At 42.4% G+C, this 19,894-nt stretch overlaps 1 protein-coding gene across 1 annotated transcript in view; it reads left to right on the top strand.

Annotated features, from left to right (window-relative positions):
* Positions 1 to 19,894, top strand: part of LOC139329764 (zinc finger protein GLIS1) — a 71,844-nt gene that overhangs the window by 48,626 nt on the left and 3,324 nt on the right. The window contains exons 5-8 of the mRNA XM_070960201.1: positions 3,402 to 3,563; positions 6,840 to 6,950; positions 9,638 to 9,779; positions 13,062 to 13,242. Of these exons, the coding sequence (XP_070816302.1) occupies positions 3,402 to 3,563; positions 6,840 to 6,950; positions 9,638 to 9,779; positions 13,062 to 13,242 (596 nt within the window). The remainder of the gene's footprint in view (positions 1 to 3,401; positions 3,564 to 6,839; positions 6,951 to 9,637; positions 9,780 to 13,061; positions 13,243 to 19,894) is intronic.

Below are 19,894 nucleotides of genomic sequence, written 5' to 3'. Positions count from 1 at the left end.
AAAAAACATCTTACTGTAGCATAAAAGTTTTCATGCAGGTTTCTGGGTAGCGTCCATGCGTAGAGGTGGCAGTGCCTATTGGTTTCCCAGCAGGCAGGAAAACCTCGTACTCAGCCGTCTCCCTGCTCGTCCAGCTTCCAGAGTAATAATACGCTCTACACGATTAACACGGTTTCCTCCATGGACCTGTAACTATAATTTAGCCTCAAATTTGTATTGCGGAAAAGAAAGCAATGAAAGAGTGATTATTCCCTTATACATAAATACACACATTTGGCACGTCAATAATAGCTGTGTTTGTTTTCCAAACTGAAATGCTCGGCGCCGTATTTCAGCAGTCTGCATGGCCTGTGTCTGTCATGACTGGTATGGCAGTGTGGATGTTCCTCTGCACTCAGATTTTTATTAAACTTTCCCACCCTCGCCACGTCTCTCGTTTCCATCCGAAACATTTGATTGGCATGGCTTTAGAATAATATATTTCCACTGTACAAGACTGCGCAATGTGAACTCTTAAAGACATTTTCCATGGTTGTATGCCTGGACAGAATGTGTGCGTGTGTGTGTCTGTGTTTGTTGATGAGGAGGGTTTTTTATTCATACTACATTCCAGTTCTCTGCCTCATTGTGACTTTTGTGCTGCCGTCTAGTCACGAAGTCAGACTTGTTGTCATGCATTTGTCCTGATTGTGTCTCAGCTTTAGACATACCACACAACACACAGGTCTAAAAATAGCTGATTAGATGGGCCCTCATTATGATACGGTCTTGTGTATTGGGCTGTGTATCCAACCTCTTTTTAATTACAGACTGAAATGTGTGTACCTCTAAGTATTAAAACTTTCATGCATCAAAAGTTGCCATTGAAATGCTCAATCAGATTCTTGGTCTTGCTTACTTATTCTTGATCAGATATTTCTAAATTTAAATGGTATTATATATGATATTATAGACTGTATGTAATTAACATGATTCTGATATGGATGTTTTTGAGAAGTTTCAGTAAACTCAGGACCTACTTAGAAGCCATCCACATCCAATGGTTTGTTGAACATATGCTAGTCCAATTTTGTTTTCAGTAAAATCCACTTTGCAAGTTTAGTTTAAGGTGTTAGTTTGTTGTAAAAAACGTTTGACAAAGAGAAAAAATGCATCTCTTTGATCACTTTGACGGGATGCTTTTGTTTCCAACCTCATCGGCTCAAAGCTCGTACAAACTTCATGAAGAGCTGTGCGTTGTGTTGCCATAATCGGACAGATTAAGACTCTCTTACTTAGGCACGCAGGCACATACACCCACAGATCAGCCTGGTCACCCAACACGGCTCTACCATGACTGGCTTAGGTTTCGTCTATATTAAATGGAGCCTCGGTGAATAGAAGGCCCCGACTGTGCTGTGTGAGTGAATGAAGGAGACCAGGGATGAGTATTGAGCCTAGATGAAGCTGAAGGCCCATTAGAAGAATGGTGTCAGTCTCTCCTTAGCCGTAACCTGACCTGTTGTCAGTAGGCTTCACTAAAGGTCAGGATACAATGGACAGTAGAGACCACAGACCTGCAGTTTATCCATGAAGTCATGCTGTCAGCTTAGCCCTCTGCAAGAAATTAGTTTTAGGTGAGATTTAAGAGTGGGGAAGCTGTTATCAGCTGACATTTAAGTTTAAAGTTGATCACCATGTTTTCATTACACCGAATGCCTTCCTGGCTCCCTGTTTCTCAGTGTTTTGAACCTCATATTTAGCCTCTTGAGACAGAATGAATAAAGACATTGTTCAACACATTTAACATTTCTTCAATCTTATCTTGCTTTATGATATACATTTCTAAAACATCTATAAAAATGAGTGCATAAAGGAAAATGTAAAAACAAATAAACTGTGGTTTATGTGGTCGTAGCTCATTTTAAATTCTGGGTAGCTACAGTGCCTTTTTTGGTATTACAACCTTGCATCACCAAAGTTGTATACCACCTTACATTTATTCGTTGGATAAAACTCAAACATCTGAATCATGCCACAGTAAATACGTAGATACAAATACTTGTTATTTTTCTTTTATGTGAAAATTGTGTATCAAATATTGTCGTTTTTTTTTTTTATCTGTATAATTTGTCTAATCTTCACAGTTATTGTGATGCAGTGAAATGTAAACAAAAATACACAAACGGGACTTTTAAAAAGTTCTCTTCATTTCATAGTTCCAGCAATTTTTTTGGTCAAAAAAGCCTAGTAGATGTTTTGATTTACATCACCAGGGAACTTGCTTATTTGGTCGAGACCCCATCAAATATCATGCATGTCGTTTCTGCCCTACTACTCATTACTCTTTTCCACCTCCACCACTTTTTGTCTGTGTACTGTTTTGTCTTTTTCTTGCATCTGAAGTCCTCGCAGGGTCACAGGGAAGTGTACAGAAGAAAGATGCCAACATGAGCTCCTCACGATTGTTCCCTGTGACAGTAGTCTCAGTATACCAATGTCATGGTGCTGCTGAATATCTAAATGAAATTGCTCTTTGTGTATATAAGTAACATTGAGCTGTTTTCCCCATATGACTGTAGATCCATACACTTTGTGACTCTTTACACAGCAGCCCTTGTAGGGGATCTTGACATGGCCCGCCTCATCAGCCAATCAGCCGTGTTTTCTGCATAAGAGCAGGAGTAGACATGTGAGAAGCCTCATGAATCATTCACGTGTTAACAAATCTGTGGTGTTCATTGGCTGAGTGGTTTGGATCAAATGGGCCAAGCCGGGTCGGATATGAGCTTGTTTACAGTCACTGTCACTTGTCAGTCTAATGCACTATACACAGCAGAACACTTATCTCATGCTATGCATTACAGCCCATTAACTGCCGCTGTATAGCACACTCCAGTTTCCCCTGCAATTTAGACGCAGTGACAGCCTTGAGGCAGGTGTACTGACACGCACGCTGCTGTCTTTCAAGTGGACGAGGTTTTCAACAAAGGGTCGTGGATTGGCTGCGTAATTCAAGAGCCATGGAAAAAATGCTCGTGATTATACCACCCATGTTCCTAAGCGTCTCTCACTTTTCCATAGCTGGTGAATTTGTGGTGTAGAGTGAACTCCTCCAGCTGTGCGAGTGATCAAGGGACTGAGGGGAAAGAGTGGGACAGCATCTTTCTGAGTCACAGACGTACATATATACAGAGCCCACATTGTACCAGAATTTGCCAGCTTTACAATGATTGATTTCTTTTTTTCTGTGTGTGTGTGTGTGTGTGTGTGTGTGTGTGTGTGCTTCTCCATGTATACGTGTGGGTGTGGGTGTTTTGTTTATTTCCTTGTGTGGTCCTGTGCATACCTGCCTGAGTGTGGTTGTCTTTTTTGCGTGTATCTGTGCGTGTGTGTGCTGACTTCTCTCCTCTCCTCCACAGTTCGAGGGGTGTAACAAAGCATTTTCACGTCTGGAGAACCTGAAGATCCACCTGAGGAGCCACACAGGAGAGAAGCCGTACCTGTGCCAGCACCCCGGCTGCCAGAAAGCTTTCAGCAACTCCAGTGACCGCGCCAAGCATCAGCGCACTCACCTGGACACGGTCAGAAGCTAAGCCTCTGCTCTGTCTCACCTCCGAATGTTTCTTCAGAACAGATTAATGTCTCATCTGTCTCAGGACGACAGTAATACTAGCCTGGGAGGCCGCTGCGCTGCGGAAAGGATGGCTGCGTGAAATTATTGAGTGTAAATGTTTGCATGTGTCAGATACAAACTGTATTTAGTTTCTACCAAATCCGGTCAGGAATTAGATTCTATCCATCCATCCATTTTCTGTGCCGCTTATTCCTTTCGGGGTCGCGGGGGGGCCAGAGCCTATCTCGGCTGTCAACGGGCGGGAGGCGGGGTACACCCTGGACCGGTCGCCAGCCGATTGCAGGGCACATACACACAACCATTCACACTCACACTCACACCTAGGGGCAATTTAGAGTCACCAATCAATCTAATGAGCATGTTTTTGGTCTGTGGGAGGAAGCCGGAGTACCCGGAGAGAGGAATTAGATTATATGCAAAATTAAAATATAGTTGTCAAATAAGCAGCAATGAATGCCAGTCAGTTTATGTGTGTGTGCGTGTGCCTGCGCCTGCCGTGTGTGCTCATACTGTATCACTCCATCACTTTTACACCCACATTAAAAACTGTGCTGCCATCCAAGTCTCAATGCCCATTTCCACATCTTGACAGTGTTAGACTTTAATTTGCTGTCAGTCAGTGAGCGGTGTGGCATTCTCACTCTCGTTACACTGGCAGCGACATGCCACAGATCATTAAACGATCAGTTCCATTAGGTCGAGTCGCAGCTTGGGTCGTAACAGACTTGGATTGGAGCTGCGAGCTCAGACAGAGCTTTGCCTGTTTCTCTGACCTGCATAAAGGGAAGGAAAGGTTGAGTCAGCCATCGCTGCCACTCGTCATGTCTCAGTAACCCAACCAGTACCTCACTTTATCACCATCTGCACGCTAACACAGCAAGGGAGTAAACAAGTTGTTTTGCTCAGATTATGCACCTAATACAGTTGAGGTATTTGTTTTTTCTCTCTTACAGTTTTCTCCTGTACATTTTAAAGTAATTTCTACTTTAATCAACTATTTCAATCCAAACACCTCTTTTCATTATCTATGTTTGAGATTATTACTAGACGCTTTAAAATAATATGTGACCAGTCTCTAAAATAATACACTTACCAGCTTCAAGCCAAACAGCCAAAAAAACATTATTTTGGATAGGTCTTTGAAGAAGCCTTTTAGAAGTACGATACCAGTTTTCTAAACTGAATTTAAAGCCTGTGTTTATCTGAATCTAAAATTAAGTTAATGTTGATGATGAATGCTCTGCTTCCACAGAGCCATATTCAGTCAGTCAGCTCAATTAAGTTATATTTATATAACCTAAAATCGGTCATTACAAACAGCCTCTCTCCAACAAAACTCCAAACTCTTCAGTTGAGTTAAGATCATTTTAAAGCTTTTTAACAATGTGGAACTAAATTTGTTCCTCGCAAACTCTTTTAGAGCCCTATATTTCTTAACAGTTTACTCTTACATTGTATGACATATAGATATATTTATATATATATATATAGGCACAGGATGAGATTTTTTTTAATCAGGAAAGTGTCAAATTCACCACTTTCTGCAAAACTTGAATTGAAAGAGATATTCATTTTAACTGTATTTGTATAATATTTATATTTCCAGAATATCTCCCCTGCGTGTTCCTGCACTGGCCAGCCACCATTGCTTTTGGTACACGTAATAGTAAATCATTCAGAACTTTTACTTAAATAGAGTCCTGAATGCGGGCTTGTGTTTTTCTATCAGTTAAAGATTTTCTTCCACCACCCACTCTTTCCACAGTAGGACAAATGATACAGCTAATCTGGGACCCTGATGCTTATGGCTTCACATTAACACCCTGCTAAGACATTCACTGCCTGCCCAGCTGCCTGCGCTGCCAGAAACACTTTAGGGGAAAATCATTTTAGAGCTTTAATGATATTTATTCTACACAGAAGTTATGCTTGATTTTTAATGTTTTTTCACTCAAGCTTTTGCACTGTATTGGGTGCGTTGCTTGGCAAAACAAACATGGTGGAGATGAGTGGCACTGTAAGCGCCTTGCAATAACAATGGCTTATTTACAGAGAGGTTCGAGGTATGGAGGCAGAGCTAATAAAGACGCGTATCCCCTTACACTTTAATGGCCAACTTATATTCCAGAGGATGAAAGAAAAATTGTCGTGAGGGGAAAAATCCCTCAATGAGGCAGCTTACATGCTATATTTGCTTGGTTAATGAGAAGGGATAGTCATTTTACAGATGTCATGTCTGTTAGTCTAATCTGCCTACATCTCCCTCCTCACAACCAGTCTGCACTTCACCATATTCACTCACCTACAGACTGATGGTTTAGAGTACCAGTAGACAACATTGATTAAATATTACTCTTTATTGGTTTGTAATATCCAACAGATATCCACAATCTCCATTATTTTCTGAGTCGTGCTGCTTTCAGCTGCTTCCTGTTAGGGATTGCCGCAGTGGATCATCTATTTCAATCTCACTGGCAAATTGAGCCCCGCCCAACTCGACATGGATATTTGATTATGATCCACGTATTTGATTTGACATAGGTTTTTTACGCTGCATACCCTTCCTGATGCAACTCCCCCTGTTTTATTCACTTGGGACTGGCAATTACAAATGCGCTGGCTTGTGTATCCCCAGTGGCTGGGGAGCAGCAACCTGAGGGACACTTGACGTGACGGAGGGAGGTGGGGATTGAACCACAAAACCTGTGATCGGTAGACTACCCGGCTGTACCTCCTCCACAGCTGTCCCAAATCACTCCCTACTGTGTGTCCTAAATATTAGCTGTGAATTTTAGATACATCGTCAAGCATTTATATTGACCACTTAGTCCTGATGATGGCAGAACCAAGAGATGAAATTCATTACTACAGCAGGGAAAGAAACACCAAGCACCAAGTGAAACATAACATGCACCAGCTTTAAATTCATTAAAAAAAAAAAAACTACAGGGAGATCATTTGCTATTGAAATATTTTATAATGGATCTTTTTCTTTTTTCTTTTTCATGCTTTTTTTCCTCTTCTTCTTACTTCAAATTCTGTCATTCTCAGCTGAAAGGTAGGACTTTACTTATTGCCTTTACTTCAGCAGATTTCAAACTTACTGTGTATACATTTTACTCACTCACACCCTAATTCCTTGTGTCTCTGTCCTTACCATAAAGTGAATGTAAATGTATTTCACACTTCAAACTGATAGGAAATATCTTCTCTGTCCTTGTAGAAACCATACGCATGTCAAATCCCCGGCTGTACCAAGCGCTATACAGATCCCAGCTCCCTACGCAAACATGTCAAGATCCACTCGGCCAAAGAGCAACAGGTGCGTAGAAAGGTAAGACATGTTCTACAACAGAGGGGTGGAGTGTATAGATAAAGATTTAAAGAGAAACTAAAATAAAAAGTGTACAACGGTCTTGCAAGTAGTTAGAGACTACTGTCACTGGGATTTTTAAGTTCCTTGTTTTTAGCATCAAGTGAGAGCAACTGATAAAACATAAATGTCTCTAACTTAAAGTTGACACGTGCATATGGGTGGCTTTTCCTGCTTATCGTGTAGAGTACACTGCTATGTTGTGTTCACAAGCTACTGTGGTCTTTTTTCTTAGTCAGCTTCCAGCATGATTTCTTCAAGTCAATATGGTTAAGTTACAGGTTTTTCAAACAGACCACTTTATGTATTATCTCCTGTTCTGATGTGCATTACCCACAGATCCACCAAGATGGTTTAATTGAGGGATTGGGAGGCCAGGGTGGCAGAGGGGTGTCTTTGAGAATCATTTCCCTGACAATAGATCAGGTCTGACCACATTTCATCGTGTTCATGGTCAAAAGCCTGTTCTTTCCCTGACTGGAAGCGGGTAAATAACAGAGAATGGGCTCATTGTTGTGGAAGGGGCTGGATAGTGGCAGGCTGGATGATGTGTTCCTTCGCTTAGCATCGTAAAGGGAAACACATGTGTGCTTGTAGCATTGTTAATAAGCTGCACTGCGGAATACCCCAGTGGCCAGATGTTATGGACAAATGTCAAACAAACGCTCTTACTCCACTCTTGGAGCGGACTGGAGAAAAACTGTTAGGAGTGTCGCTGTGGGGAAAACAGAACCCCAATTACATGTGATGAATGTTTTGCAGGGCACTCACAAGGATCCCCTAGAGGACATGCGCATACTGACATACAGTATCTAAGTGTGAAATCCCAACATGGATGATGGCAGCCGTAAAACTGTTGAGCAAAACCTCGCTGAAAAAAGTTCAACCATCTTTAATATCACTTGCCAGATAGGTCTTAAAAGAAGTAACTCACGCAAAGATGAAGTTATCTGTCCACTTGGCTCATTGCTGTCGATGAACTTCTGTGGGAGTAATCAGAGGGTAGAGTGGATTTTTGTGATAATGCTGAAGAATGTTTCCACCCGCGGTCCAACCACAAAATCAAAAGGTGGAATTGATTTCCATGGAATAACAAAGGGTGGATTTGTGGATGGATGAACAAGACAAGCGGACAGAAAGAGACAGATGGACAGATTGATAAGGTTGGAATGATGATGGAGAAAAAACCTTAGTGAACAGCGGCAACCTTGTCGTCTTGTACTTGTCCAAACGACTCAAGCCAACACTGCCAGGTTTTTATGCCTCTTGGCATAAAGTTATCACTTCTTACTATTATAAACTTGGCTGAAAACTTATTGTTTGTATTATTCAAGATAGTTTAGAGTTAATATCACAGCATGATGCCAAAATGCAAACTTGATGTAAAGTTAGTTTACGTGTTGATTTCCTGAGAAACTGAACCCATGTACAGTATATTGTAGAGATTGCACAAAAGTTCGTACAGAGATTAGTTTTTCCTTAATATTTACACTTCTGTGCTAACTGAACCAATTGAAAAAGCTAATGTTAACTTGATAATATATAGCAGTTGAACCCTTTAAATTGAAGAATAAAAGAGAGAATTGAATATGGTTGACATATCTGGTCTAACACTTGATCATTGTTTGAATGTTTAACGATGATGGAAACTGGGTGGATTTTAAATAACAGTCTTGTTTAGGTTAGCATAATTGCATATTTGTTCATCATAATTAGGAAAATGTCACCCAGTGCAACACTGTGGCTCATTGATGTGTTTTATTAGTTTGTGGAGAACAATGGCGGTCTATGGCACAGAAGAACAAACTATAATCAAGCTTTTATGAATGAATAGAAGATCTGTTGTAGCAGATCGTGTCCATTGCCATTGTCCTTTGGTAGATTCCTCTTTCTTTCCAGTCACTGTCTTAATTCTGGCACACATTGCTGTATTACATGCTGTTGGTCTGAAATGTCTTTCTCTCTACCTGCTGATAATCAGCTATAGTCCTGTAGCAGTTCCTGTGTTGAATTTTCAGTGTTTTTTTAAGGTAAATCTCCTGAGTAAAGGAAAGATGTGGTTGTTAGTACAGTCCTGGCATGTACCTCAGCAACTGTGATGTTTTATTACAGACAAATCCACTGATGTATACAACAGGGGTCAGCTGTTCTACTGATCCATAAGGCAGATGTCTCATTTCTCCAACAACTTTCCTTAGGTTTAGGTTACTTCTGTGTGGCGTGTGATGGACTATCCAGCTGAAATGTGTCTTCAGTTGCCCCCATTACTGTTGGCAGTGAGAGAAACAGAAGCAATCTTGCGTTGGCTCTCAGTTGGTACACTGATCACTTACCCGCAAATGTCCAAGGCCAATGCATGACTCAAAAAGGAGTGTACGATCTTTCCTTTGGTTCCCCCTGACTGAGAATGTATTCTCATTTGCTGAGATACTGTTTCAAATTAACGTCACAATCACGTTATTGCAAAAAGAGAAAACAAAAGACACCCCACATACAGTACAGTGGGGTCCAACCTACAAACAGAAAAGCACTCTGAAGCTGTGTTTCGTTCTTAGGTTGTATAATCTTGCAAACCAGATGGGGTTGTCTTGAAATGACTCAACATCATTTATCATAAACATTTTCTGTTTGGTCTTTGTGATTACCAGCTTCGGCCCTGTCCTCACCTGGAGCAGGACGTCCTGAGTGACTGTCTGTCTATGCAGCACCTCCAGACCTCCACCTCCTCGCAGCACCTCTACAACGGCAAAGACGGTCGTTCTCCTGGACTGGGCCAAGACATCTTCACAGGTGCACACACGATGCTCCTCTGTCATCTTACACCCTGATAATGTAACCCATTCTGTGTCTGAGACATTTTTAATAATTGATCCACAAATTCAACATATGTACATGATTTCATCAATGTTGATTTGAAGTTTCTTATGACACCTTCCATATGTGAAAACATCACAAAACATGCTGGAACATAAATGAATTATGGCACAGATTCTTAGGATAAACACTTTTAATGAGCAATACCACATGCATGCAATACAATGTCATGTGACACCGGCAGTAGCACCGTTCTCTGTGGTTGAGCAATTCAAAATATGAATTCAAGAGACTGGCCGTGTCTCAAAATAGCAATGGCCAGGGAGTACTTGTTCCAAAGCAGAAGAACAGGCCAACAAGTGAGATATGACCGCCAGAAATGTAACACCTGGCAAAACAATCACCAAGTCATTGGTGGTAATCAACAGCCGTGTTGACATTCCTGCAGATGTATTATGGTAATTTTGTGCTTTTAGGCAGAAAAATCATACTTATGGTGCCTTTGGTAAAACATAAGCAAATTACACCACCATAATCTATCTTTAATTGCTTATACACATGTTGTATCAACATTTTAGATGTTGGACGCTACTTGCCATTTTAAGTTTATAAAGAAGTGTTACAACCTTCAGCTTTTGTTTGTTTGGTTTGAATTTCATAACCATATTATATGAACCTGTCATCTTGTCATGCAAAGACTGCAAAAACCATTACTAACAGCTACAAACAGAAACTTTTATTCATCACATGTGGCCTTTAAACTTCCATTTTTCTAATTGATGAATTTGACCATCACCAAATGTCAACACTACTTTGGATTGGGAACAAGAGAGAGATAAATAAATTATTATAACCATCTTAAAGACAAGAGAGATGCCCCATGGCTCCCTCAGTTTATGGACACATCTGTCCTTGTTTTCTGCCTGTACCGCATCCAGGCTCCCTGTTGCTCTCTGTTATTGTTGCTGGAACTCCAGCGCACCGTTGATGACTGTGAATGCTCAGCTTGTCTTTGAATGTCGGACCAGGCCTCCGAATCTTGGCTTTTTCCCCTCGGCCTCCCTCTGTTTCTGAGTGGATGTTTCTTGCTCTCTTGTTAAATGTTGTAAAGCCCGGAGGAGTCACTCGAGAGCCGACGCCAAAGCGTTCAGGGATGCTGTGTTATTCGAGGCCAGCAAAGATGTTGCAGGTTGGCATGCCGGGTCCCGATTTACATGAGTTTTACTTTGTTCCAGGCCCAATAGGATGCGTGGAAGAGGTGGGGCAAAGTGGGCAGCCGTCCCATCATTAACACTTGTGGAGCAGAAAATGAGTCATGCTTCCAGTCAGAGCTAAACTGTTTTCCTGTTCGCCGGTTATAAGCCTGCTCTTATTCACATGGCTGCAGCGAGACTTACGAGAAGCCCCTCTCTGTTTTATTGAGCATAATTAGAGTGTTCTCTGATTAACCAGAGGAAGAACTCATCATTGTTTTAGTGCAGAGGTTTACATGCTCCTGCTGTTATGCTGAATGGCCGATGTACCTCTCCATCTCCCTCTCACGCGGAGCTTTCTTCCTGAACTCGACCAGAAACATTTCAGAGCCAATCCACAACATCTTCAGAACATAATCCTTTATTAACCCTTAAAGAGTGCCACCAGATCCCCTCTCTCTCGCTCACCGTCCATAAGGAACTAGCAAAGAAATTGAGGCAATCACGGCCATTATTTGTCGACTGTTTTGCTGGTCTGGTAGCAGATGTTGGGGCTAAAGGGGAAAACATTTAAGGTCTGTGATTGATGATTTGGGGGTAATGAATCAAGCTTGTAGCCATTTCAGAGTGCTGTCAGATCAGGCCTCATGCTTCCACTTGAGAACAGCTGGGTCTGCAAACGGCAAAACCAGGAGCACCGATCTTTTCTCTTCCTTTCATCTCATCCTGTCCTCTCTGCTCATCGCTGGTTAACTGCCACAGACAGTCCTTGTGGATGCTGGGAAAGAAATTAGCCAAAAAACGGAGTGGAAGATGGGGAGAGCAGATTTATTGTGTTGGGAGAGCAAGTGGAGATCAAGTGTAACTGTTCTTATCAAGACACTGTGTGTACAATGTCTAGTTTTTCACTGAACATTAAGATTTCACCATGATTTGTCGGAAGCCTCTCTCTGGAGCAACATTTTCAGATTAAACCAGTGGAAACTTGTCGAGGGAAGTGGTGGAAAGGTCAGATGTATTACAGCGGATTTGTCTGATGATATGTGCAGCTCATATGCGCAATGTGGTGACAAATTAACAGGGATTTTAAGGGGCAATGTACTCCAACAAATATGGCCGAACACTACTGGTTCCAGCTTCTCAAATGAAAAGATAATTCTTTCTTAGTTTTATATGACAGTAAAAGGAATACCTTTGGGTTCTGGGCTGTTGGTCAGATAAAATGAGACATTTTAAGACATAACCTTGGGCTTTGTGAATTTAGGATGGGCTTTTGTCACTGAAAACAAATGTTAATCTATAAGCAATAATAATTAGTTGGTAGTCTGTAGTTAGTGCATTCTGAATAGGAAAAATGAATTGTTGAATGAATGTTTAATTGGAGTCCACAGCTTGAGACTGTAGAAAAAACTGGCAACATGCATCTAGATTCAGTAGAGAATAACCCTCCATACAAAATGTTAATCAAGTATGATTTAGAAATACTCAGTGATTGAATAGTGAAAGACGATTGGACGTTTTTGAACCAAATCAGGAAACGATACTGTTCTCTGCTATATTTTTTCTGCATATTTCCAGCTGCGTGTCTAAAAGATGACACTGATACTGACCACTTTACTTGCTGACCAGCACATGCAGAAACACATCACATACCCATGCATGTACCAACGACGTAACCGTAACTGCAATCAGCATGCACAAACAGGCACACACACACAAAACAGATGCTATCCAGTAACCTTATTCCCCCCTTTTAATAGCCCTACTGTTTAAAGTCACTGTTCAAGCATATGTAACATTTTAGTTTATTATTGTGTATTAAGAACAAACAACTAAAAGCACAAACAAGGCCAATCCCTGTGGCAGCGCAAACAATGTACCCTAAATTACAAACAGGGCAAACACAGAACATTTTATTTTACAGAGCTGTCTGATTGGATGAAGGTTGTCAAAACAAAGTCCTGTTGCCATGAAATGGCTTTTAATTTGCTCAAAGGAAATATGGAGCGCAGGGCCCTTGAGTTTATTTGGCACGTTTACTGAATTAGCTTTGTTTGTCTTTCAGGCCTGTATACTGGCTCCAGCACCCCCCATCACAGCGCCTCAGTGGAGCTCCTCTCCCCTGCCCCTAACCCCACCTCCGCCTCCACCACTGACCTGCCCTCCCGACAACACCGACTGGACCAAGGCCTCGGCAGCCCTCACCACCTGTCCCCGCTGGCTGCCATGGACGGCACGAGAGATGGGTGAGTCCCTTGTGGATGTACTCAGCTGTGGAGATGTGTCATACGCTCGGGGTCACTGTTCATTTAGTGTCAGAAGGGTGGGAAACATAAACATTAAATCTGCTAAAAGTGTGCATTTCTTGATTAACGAGTGGAAAATTCTACCAATAGTCATACAAGGCTTTGTCACAGTTCAGTCACAACACAAACAGAAAACTTGTTCCGACTGGCCTCTGCAGTAAACACAAATATGTGAGGTAGAGTCATGCGACATCGCCGTCTGGTAAGGTCAGACGTTTCTAGCTGAAGTCACCAAAAGCACTTGATGGATAAAGATGAACAAGAGTATCGTCTTTGCTGAGAAAAAGGGACACATTGTCTCAAACAGAACAGAAATGAGTGCAGATGACAATACATTTACCATTTTCACACATTAACATCTAAAAATCCCCATAACTATACAAACACACACAGGCCAGTTGTGAACTTTCTTCTTCCATTAATCATGCCAATAGAATTATGATCCTCATTGACCCACCGTGTTTTCATGGTTTTAACTTATTTAATCATCCTAAATCAATGCAGAACCGCGGGCAAACCCACTTAGATCATGTTAGGCTAAGCCTCTCAGTCCTGCTGACAAACCTATTTGGCTGTCTCACTGGAAACAAGCTCAACTCCACAACCCCTAAAACATCCCTCATGGGAAGAGGGGCCGTGCTGGTCTCCACAGGGTCAACGTGACACATCACCAGCTCTATTTCTGGCACGGAGATCAGTGTTCATAAGGTCCCCTATCTCCACTGGATACGACAGCGTCAGCGCAATGACCGAACACTTTGGCCGGACATGATTCACAATTTAATGAGAGTAAACTGTCAAAGCGGCGTGATAGGATTATCGTTTTGTGTTTATGTTGTGAGCTGTTTTATTCTCAGAAGACAAGACTTGCACACACTCTATGCTGTCTGTCTTCCAGCTAATTCTCTCTGAAAACAGAAAACCAAGCAGTTCCTGTTGTACAAATCTACCAGTATTCATGTCTTACAGACCATCATGTGCTGCCTTAGACACTTGATTTGCTGAGGGATCATACGACAAATACAAACAATGAACTGCCTTAGATTATACCATCTTAAAAGGATAATGCATCTGCCAGATAATTGTGAAAATAAGTACAACTGGGGATACTTTTAAAGAGAAAGCAATAAAACTGAAGACAATTTAGTGTCATTTAGTAAGTGCGCCAGTATTGCTACATCTTTGGCAAAGAAGAAAATAAGTTTCTATTCAGTCCTGTTTTACATTTCATGAAGAAATAAATTGAGTGTAGTGAGAGTAAATTAGTTACTGTTCTAAAATACATTTTTAGAAAGCTGCCTCTTCCATTAGATCCCAGAGAATATCCAAGAGTGCATGGAGAACCTGCGGCTCGTAGAAGTGCAGCTGTCTTGCTCAAAGACACTTTGGCACAAATGGGCAACTCTTTTTATGTATCTGCGCTGTTCTTTGCGTATGTGTGTGTGTGTGTGTGTGTGTGTGTGTGTGTGTGTGTGAGAGAGAAAGAGAGAGAGAGAGTGACAGAGAGAGAGAGAGAGAGAGAGAGAGAGAGAGAGAGAGAGCACAGCATGTTTCCTATTAGTGCCGATGATTTCCCCAGAGAGCCAGCAGAGCAGAGTTACAGAGGCTGAGTGTCGTCAGGAGGCACACTGTGTACTGTACTAAACAATGTGCCGAAAACCAGGGAGGTAGAAAAGGAAAACAGTCTTTTACAGTTTAATAACATTGAGAAAGAGTGGATGGAATCAAGCATCATAAACCCTGTGTAACAAAAGTGATCGTGTTACGTAAACATGCTTTCTTTTAACTCTGTGGTCTGCTCTTTGGGTGTCTGTGTGTGTATATACGCTTTTATGAGAGTATATACAGCATAGGCCTATGACAGAATGAGTTTTGATGGCTTTCTTACTCTAAGGGCCATGCATGCATTTGTACTCATGTGTGCCTCTGTGTGTGGGAGTGTGTGTGAGTGAGAGGAGTTTACATATAGTAATCCAGGAAACACACATGATTGCATGTGATTGGGGTGTGAGGCACAGCAGACTTCCAGCACAAACAGTGCAGCGGGCCGGCGCGGTGAAACCGCCTGCATGTAAACGTCGGAGCGCTGCTCAGAGACGTCAGGTCGGCCTAGAAGCATCTGGGAGGTGATGTGTTGTTTCAAGCCTTGAAAGCAGGAGGAGAACGCTGTTGAAATTACCTTGCGGTTTCAGTGCCTCTCTCTCGGCGGCATGCACAATTACCAGCGCAAGGAGAGCGATGGAAAGTGAAAAGGACCTGAGTTGGGGATGCTGTAACAGCGGTTACGCAGGCAGGGTGACATATTGGATATGAGATGTGGGCTTATTCCTTTAGGTGCTTGATGAGGAACATCTGAACATTGTGTGTGCGTATGTGTGGGTGTATGTGAGTGGTTAGCGGTGCTTACACGTGTAACTTAAATGCGCACCATGCCATATAATTAATCTACCCCATTCATGTATATCTCACCTCACCTCAAGCTCCTACGTACTTGTGATGTGATGACAATGCTACATTGAAATTGCAGCAATTTCCAGATTTCATCAAATCAAGATGTTTGACCTAAAAGTACTCAGAAATGCAAACACACACACACGCCCCCCCACGCACACTGTGGTGCCCTATCTGTTCATCACACAGTATGGACGGAGGGTGGGGTGAGCGAGTTGTGGCAGGGACCTACAGTGCGACTAGCTGGGCATGAAACGTCTACTCACATTTGCCTGACGATGGAGCATTTGATTTACATGTTTAAAGCCTTGAGTATACAGGCTGCTGCCAAAGTCAATATCAGCGCAGCACTTGTTTTTCCCAAACGGTTTAGCAGGACATTAAACATTTTGACAAAATTATCAAACTAACCTGCCTCTAGTGTGGCAGCCTCTGACCTCATAGCTAAATGTGTTTACTCTGGCTCAAATGGGCCATTTAGACTCCTTTTACTTTGTAAATACCAGTGTCATTTTTCTGGAGCTAATATTAAAATATGCCAGTTAAAATACATTTGGCGATTGGCGTGGCACGAGCGCATATGTGTGTGTGAGTGGGTGTGTGTGTAGGGCCTCTCTCATAGAGATGGCTGTTCCACCATGGCGGCCTGTGCTCACAGATGGGTGGTAAATGTTGTCATTCACTGCTTCAGCCATATGTGGTTATATAATTGCGGAGGGGAGAGTCTACTGCCTTTACCTGCGTATTGATATTAGAGCCCCTCTGCAAATATTAGTCTGAGGTGGTTTGATACCTCAGCAGTGATTGACACGGGCTAATTGAATTAGGATGGCGGCACAGAGCTACATTAAGAGTTCCTGCTCTGAAGGGGGACGTTCACGGCTCGTAACTCTACACTGTCTGTCTTCCAACCATTATCATTCTACGGTGATCCAGAAAATGAGCGTCAATCTCACAGCCCAAACAAAAACATTTTTGAGGTAGTCGCTCATGGCAGCATGTGGTCAGTCCCTCATTTTGCGGTGCTCAGTTGTAGATGTCTAGTCTTCAATTAACCCGTCTACACAAACGGTTAACTCACAGAAAAGATTCAAATGATTTACTGTCAATACTCCTCCAAGACAGATGGTGATTAAGGACAGATCATTTGTGTTAAGGGCACTTATCTTTCTAGTTCTAACAGAGAGCTTTCAAGGCCCCAAAAATATCCTGATCCCTGGCTACGCTCTGCACACTGGGGCCTGCGGGCCTGGCTTAGCTTTAGCTTAGCTTTAGCCAGGATGCTGCAGTCTGTCTCTCAAGCACAGCTTTAGCTTGCTAACCAGAACCAGAAGTGTTCCCACCAGTCTGCGCCAAAGAAGCCCCTGTCATCCATCAGAGAGGCTTAATGTTGGCTACAAAGGGGTGGAGATGAGAGGGGAGGCAGAGGGTGTTTGTAGAGAACGCAGGGTCTGCGGAGGACAGGGTCTGATCCCTGCTCCCTGGTGGGACAGTTAGCTGCAGGTGAAGGAAGACGAACGAGGAGCAGAGCAGGACTCCTCATGAATCTTCTTTTGACCCCATCACGCCTCAGTACAAAGAGCCAAGAATCCAAGGGCAGCTTCCCTTTCACACAACAAGAGTTGTCAATTTGTAATAATGTTCTGGATGATAGTTGCAGTCAATGTATGTGCACACATACCTCAATACAAGTCAGTTTTTCTGGACTTGTGTGGCTTTAGGGTCCAGTCCAGGCTGGAAGTCGTTTTCATCCTTTTGTTGCAGCATTTCTAAAAACCGAGTTTAGTCACGAACTTCAGTGCTGAGACAAATCTCATTCCCACAGTGACCTCAGCGTTTTCACATTACTCACAGAGAAATTCACTGCATTCTCCGTGAGCAAGGAGTGAGATCTCCAAAGCCATGTAGTGCATCACTTCAAAAATGTTTGCATTAACACCTCCACCCAACACCGTCTTCACGCAGTCGAGGTCACATCACTCTGCTGTAGGAGACAGCACACAAGGCTTATTTTACATATCTGTCCACACTCTCCCCAAAACTTTCAACCCTCTATATGTATTTGAAATATAGTCCATCAATCTGACAACCTCACCTCAGAATCCCCTCCACCTTCAGGAATCATCAGGTCAACGGTCAAATCACTCCCTCATTGCGGTGGGATAGGAGTGGGTGGGCTGGCTGGAAAAAGTGGAGTGCAGGATGGTCAGTGAAGATGAATATCGGGGCAGAGATTAATGTGGCATGTGAAAGATTCCCCTCATACCTCCAGCCTGAGTCGCAAGCAAGCACCAGACTAGCAAGAGCAGGGCCGGGGGCAGCTGGCAGTGATTAGCTTATGATTCACTTTAGCTGCACATAGAGGCAGCTTGTAAAAATATGAACAGTATAACTGTTTCCTGAGTTTGTGCTGACAGCAGCTCCTGGGGGAATGCTGCTCTCTGCAGGAACACATGGCCACGCACTGGGCCCGTGCCAGCTCATGGATTAGCCACGCTCACTAACAGCTAGCTTCTCCAGAGCTGGACTAACACAAGGTGCCACACAAGCTTCCTCAATTCTGTAGAGGTACACATGGAGGTCAAGTGCAGTCCATATATGGTTAAACACTTAAATTTGATACCCAGATGAACATGATGATGAGAGGACGGCACTCACATTCACTGTAGAACAATTCTCCAACCAGCTGTTACTCGCAAAGGCATCAGTCCTGTCACTGAAGTGATTTGCTAATCCTGCAGAACTTCAAAAGTCCCGCTTTTTGTTTGTGTCAAAGTTATTAGCGGTGGTGTAGGAAGTATTTAGATCGTTGACATACCAGCAATACCACACAATAAAAACACCCCATTATGAGTAAAAATCCAATGTTCATACTTTTACATGAGCAGTAAAAAGTAGAGCAGGAAAATGGCCCCTCTCCATGTTATATGTCGTATGTATTTGATTATTCTTAGTGATATAGCTGGTTAAAGTGGAGCAAATTTTATTACTTTATATAATGTTGTGTAGGTTAATCTTTAAAAATATCAGATTTTATAAGCTGTCAAATAATTTAATGGAATAAAAAGTGCAGTGTTTCCCACTGAAATGTAGCAAAGTCGAAACACAAAGTTGCATTAAATGGAAGTACTCAAGTACCTCAAACATGAAAACGAAACTCACCTGCAGCACGAAACTCACGGAAAAGGTGAAAGGCACTCTGGAGCCGGTGCTTAGTTTGTCTGTTCTGAGCTACTGTAGAAACATGGTGGATCCACTTCCTCTATAGACATTAAGAGGTGATTCTACACTATTAAAAACATTAATTTCTGCCAGTAGATCCTCCTAAATCCCACACACTGGTCCTTTAAACATAGACTGAGGGATCTATCATAGATGTTATAGTTGTTTTGGTACCTTTTTGTTTGTTTGTTTGTTTGTTTGTTGTTCTATTATGGGTTACAGTGTAGACTTATTTCATGTTTTGTGAGATTTATGCTAACAGTGCATTTTTTGTTCTTATTGATTCAGTGCAATTTTAATTTTCTAATGGTGATTGTGTACTTTACTTTCCACCGCTGGTTGTTAGTACAATGGAAATCCCAGAAATATAATCAGAAATTTCATGCGATCCATTCATACTTTATGAGACACGTCAGCAGAAAGAAGATATACGGGAGCAGAAACATGACCTCTCGTAGAGACAATAAAACAAGTGGGTCAAAGTGTATTTTTATACACAGTTTGATGATAATCTCTATTGATAAAGGCAGAAACACTGGGAGCCTCAAGCTATGTCTTACAGCGAAGTAAAATGTGGCAGGAACTCCTTCACAGCTTCTTTCACTTTCGTTTGACAGCGTTTGCCATCTCCCTTCATCGGTGACTCTGCCAAATGCCCTGCACAAAGCCGCTGCCAGCTACTGAGTGCTGGGTGGGACGTCCCCCACACATAGAGCAGTAGGTCATACTGTAGGCTCCAGCCAGGCCAGCAGCGAGCCGTCGTCTCAGGGCTCTGCTGCCTCCAGCAGCACTCTGTCATCACATTCATATAGCGCTTAGTGCAAACCATATGCTTCCTCAGCACAGCAGCACATAGTAACACAGCAGCAGTTTATGTGGTGGCATTCCTGATCTGCAGTCATGAGAGGGTACTAAGTAG

The sequence above is a fragment of the Chaetodon trifascialis genome, chromosome 4, assembly GCF_039877785.1.
Source record: "Chaetodon trifascialis isolate fChaTrf1 chromosome 4, fChaTrf1.hap1, whole genome shotgun sequence".
In the NCBI taxonomy this organism is placed as follows: domain Eukaryota; kingdom Metazoa; phylum Chordata; class Actinopteri; order Chaetodontiformes; family Chaetodontidae; genus Chaetodon; species Chaetodon trifascialis.
This window is presented reverse-complemented; position numbering and strand designations above follow the sequence as displayed.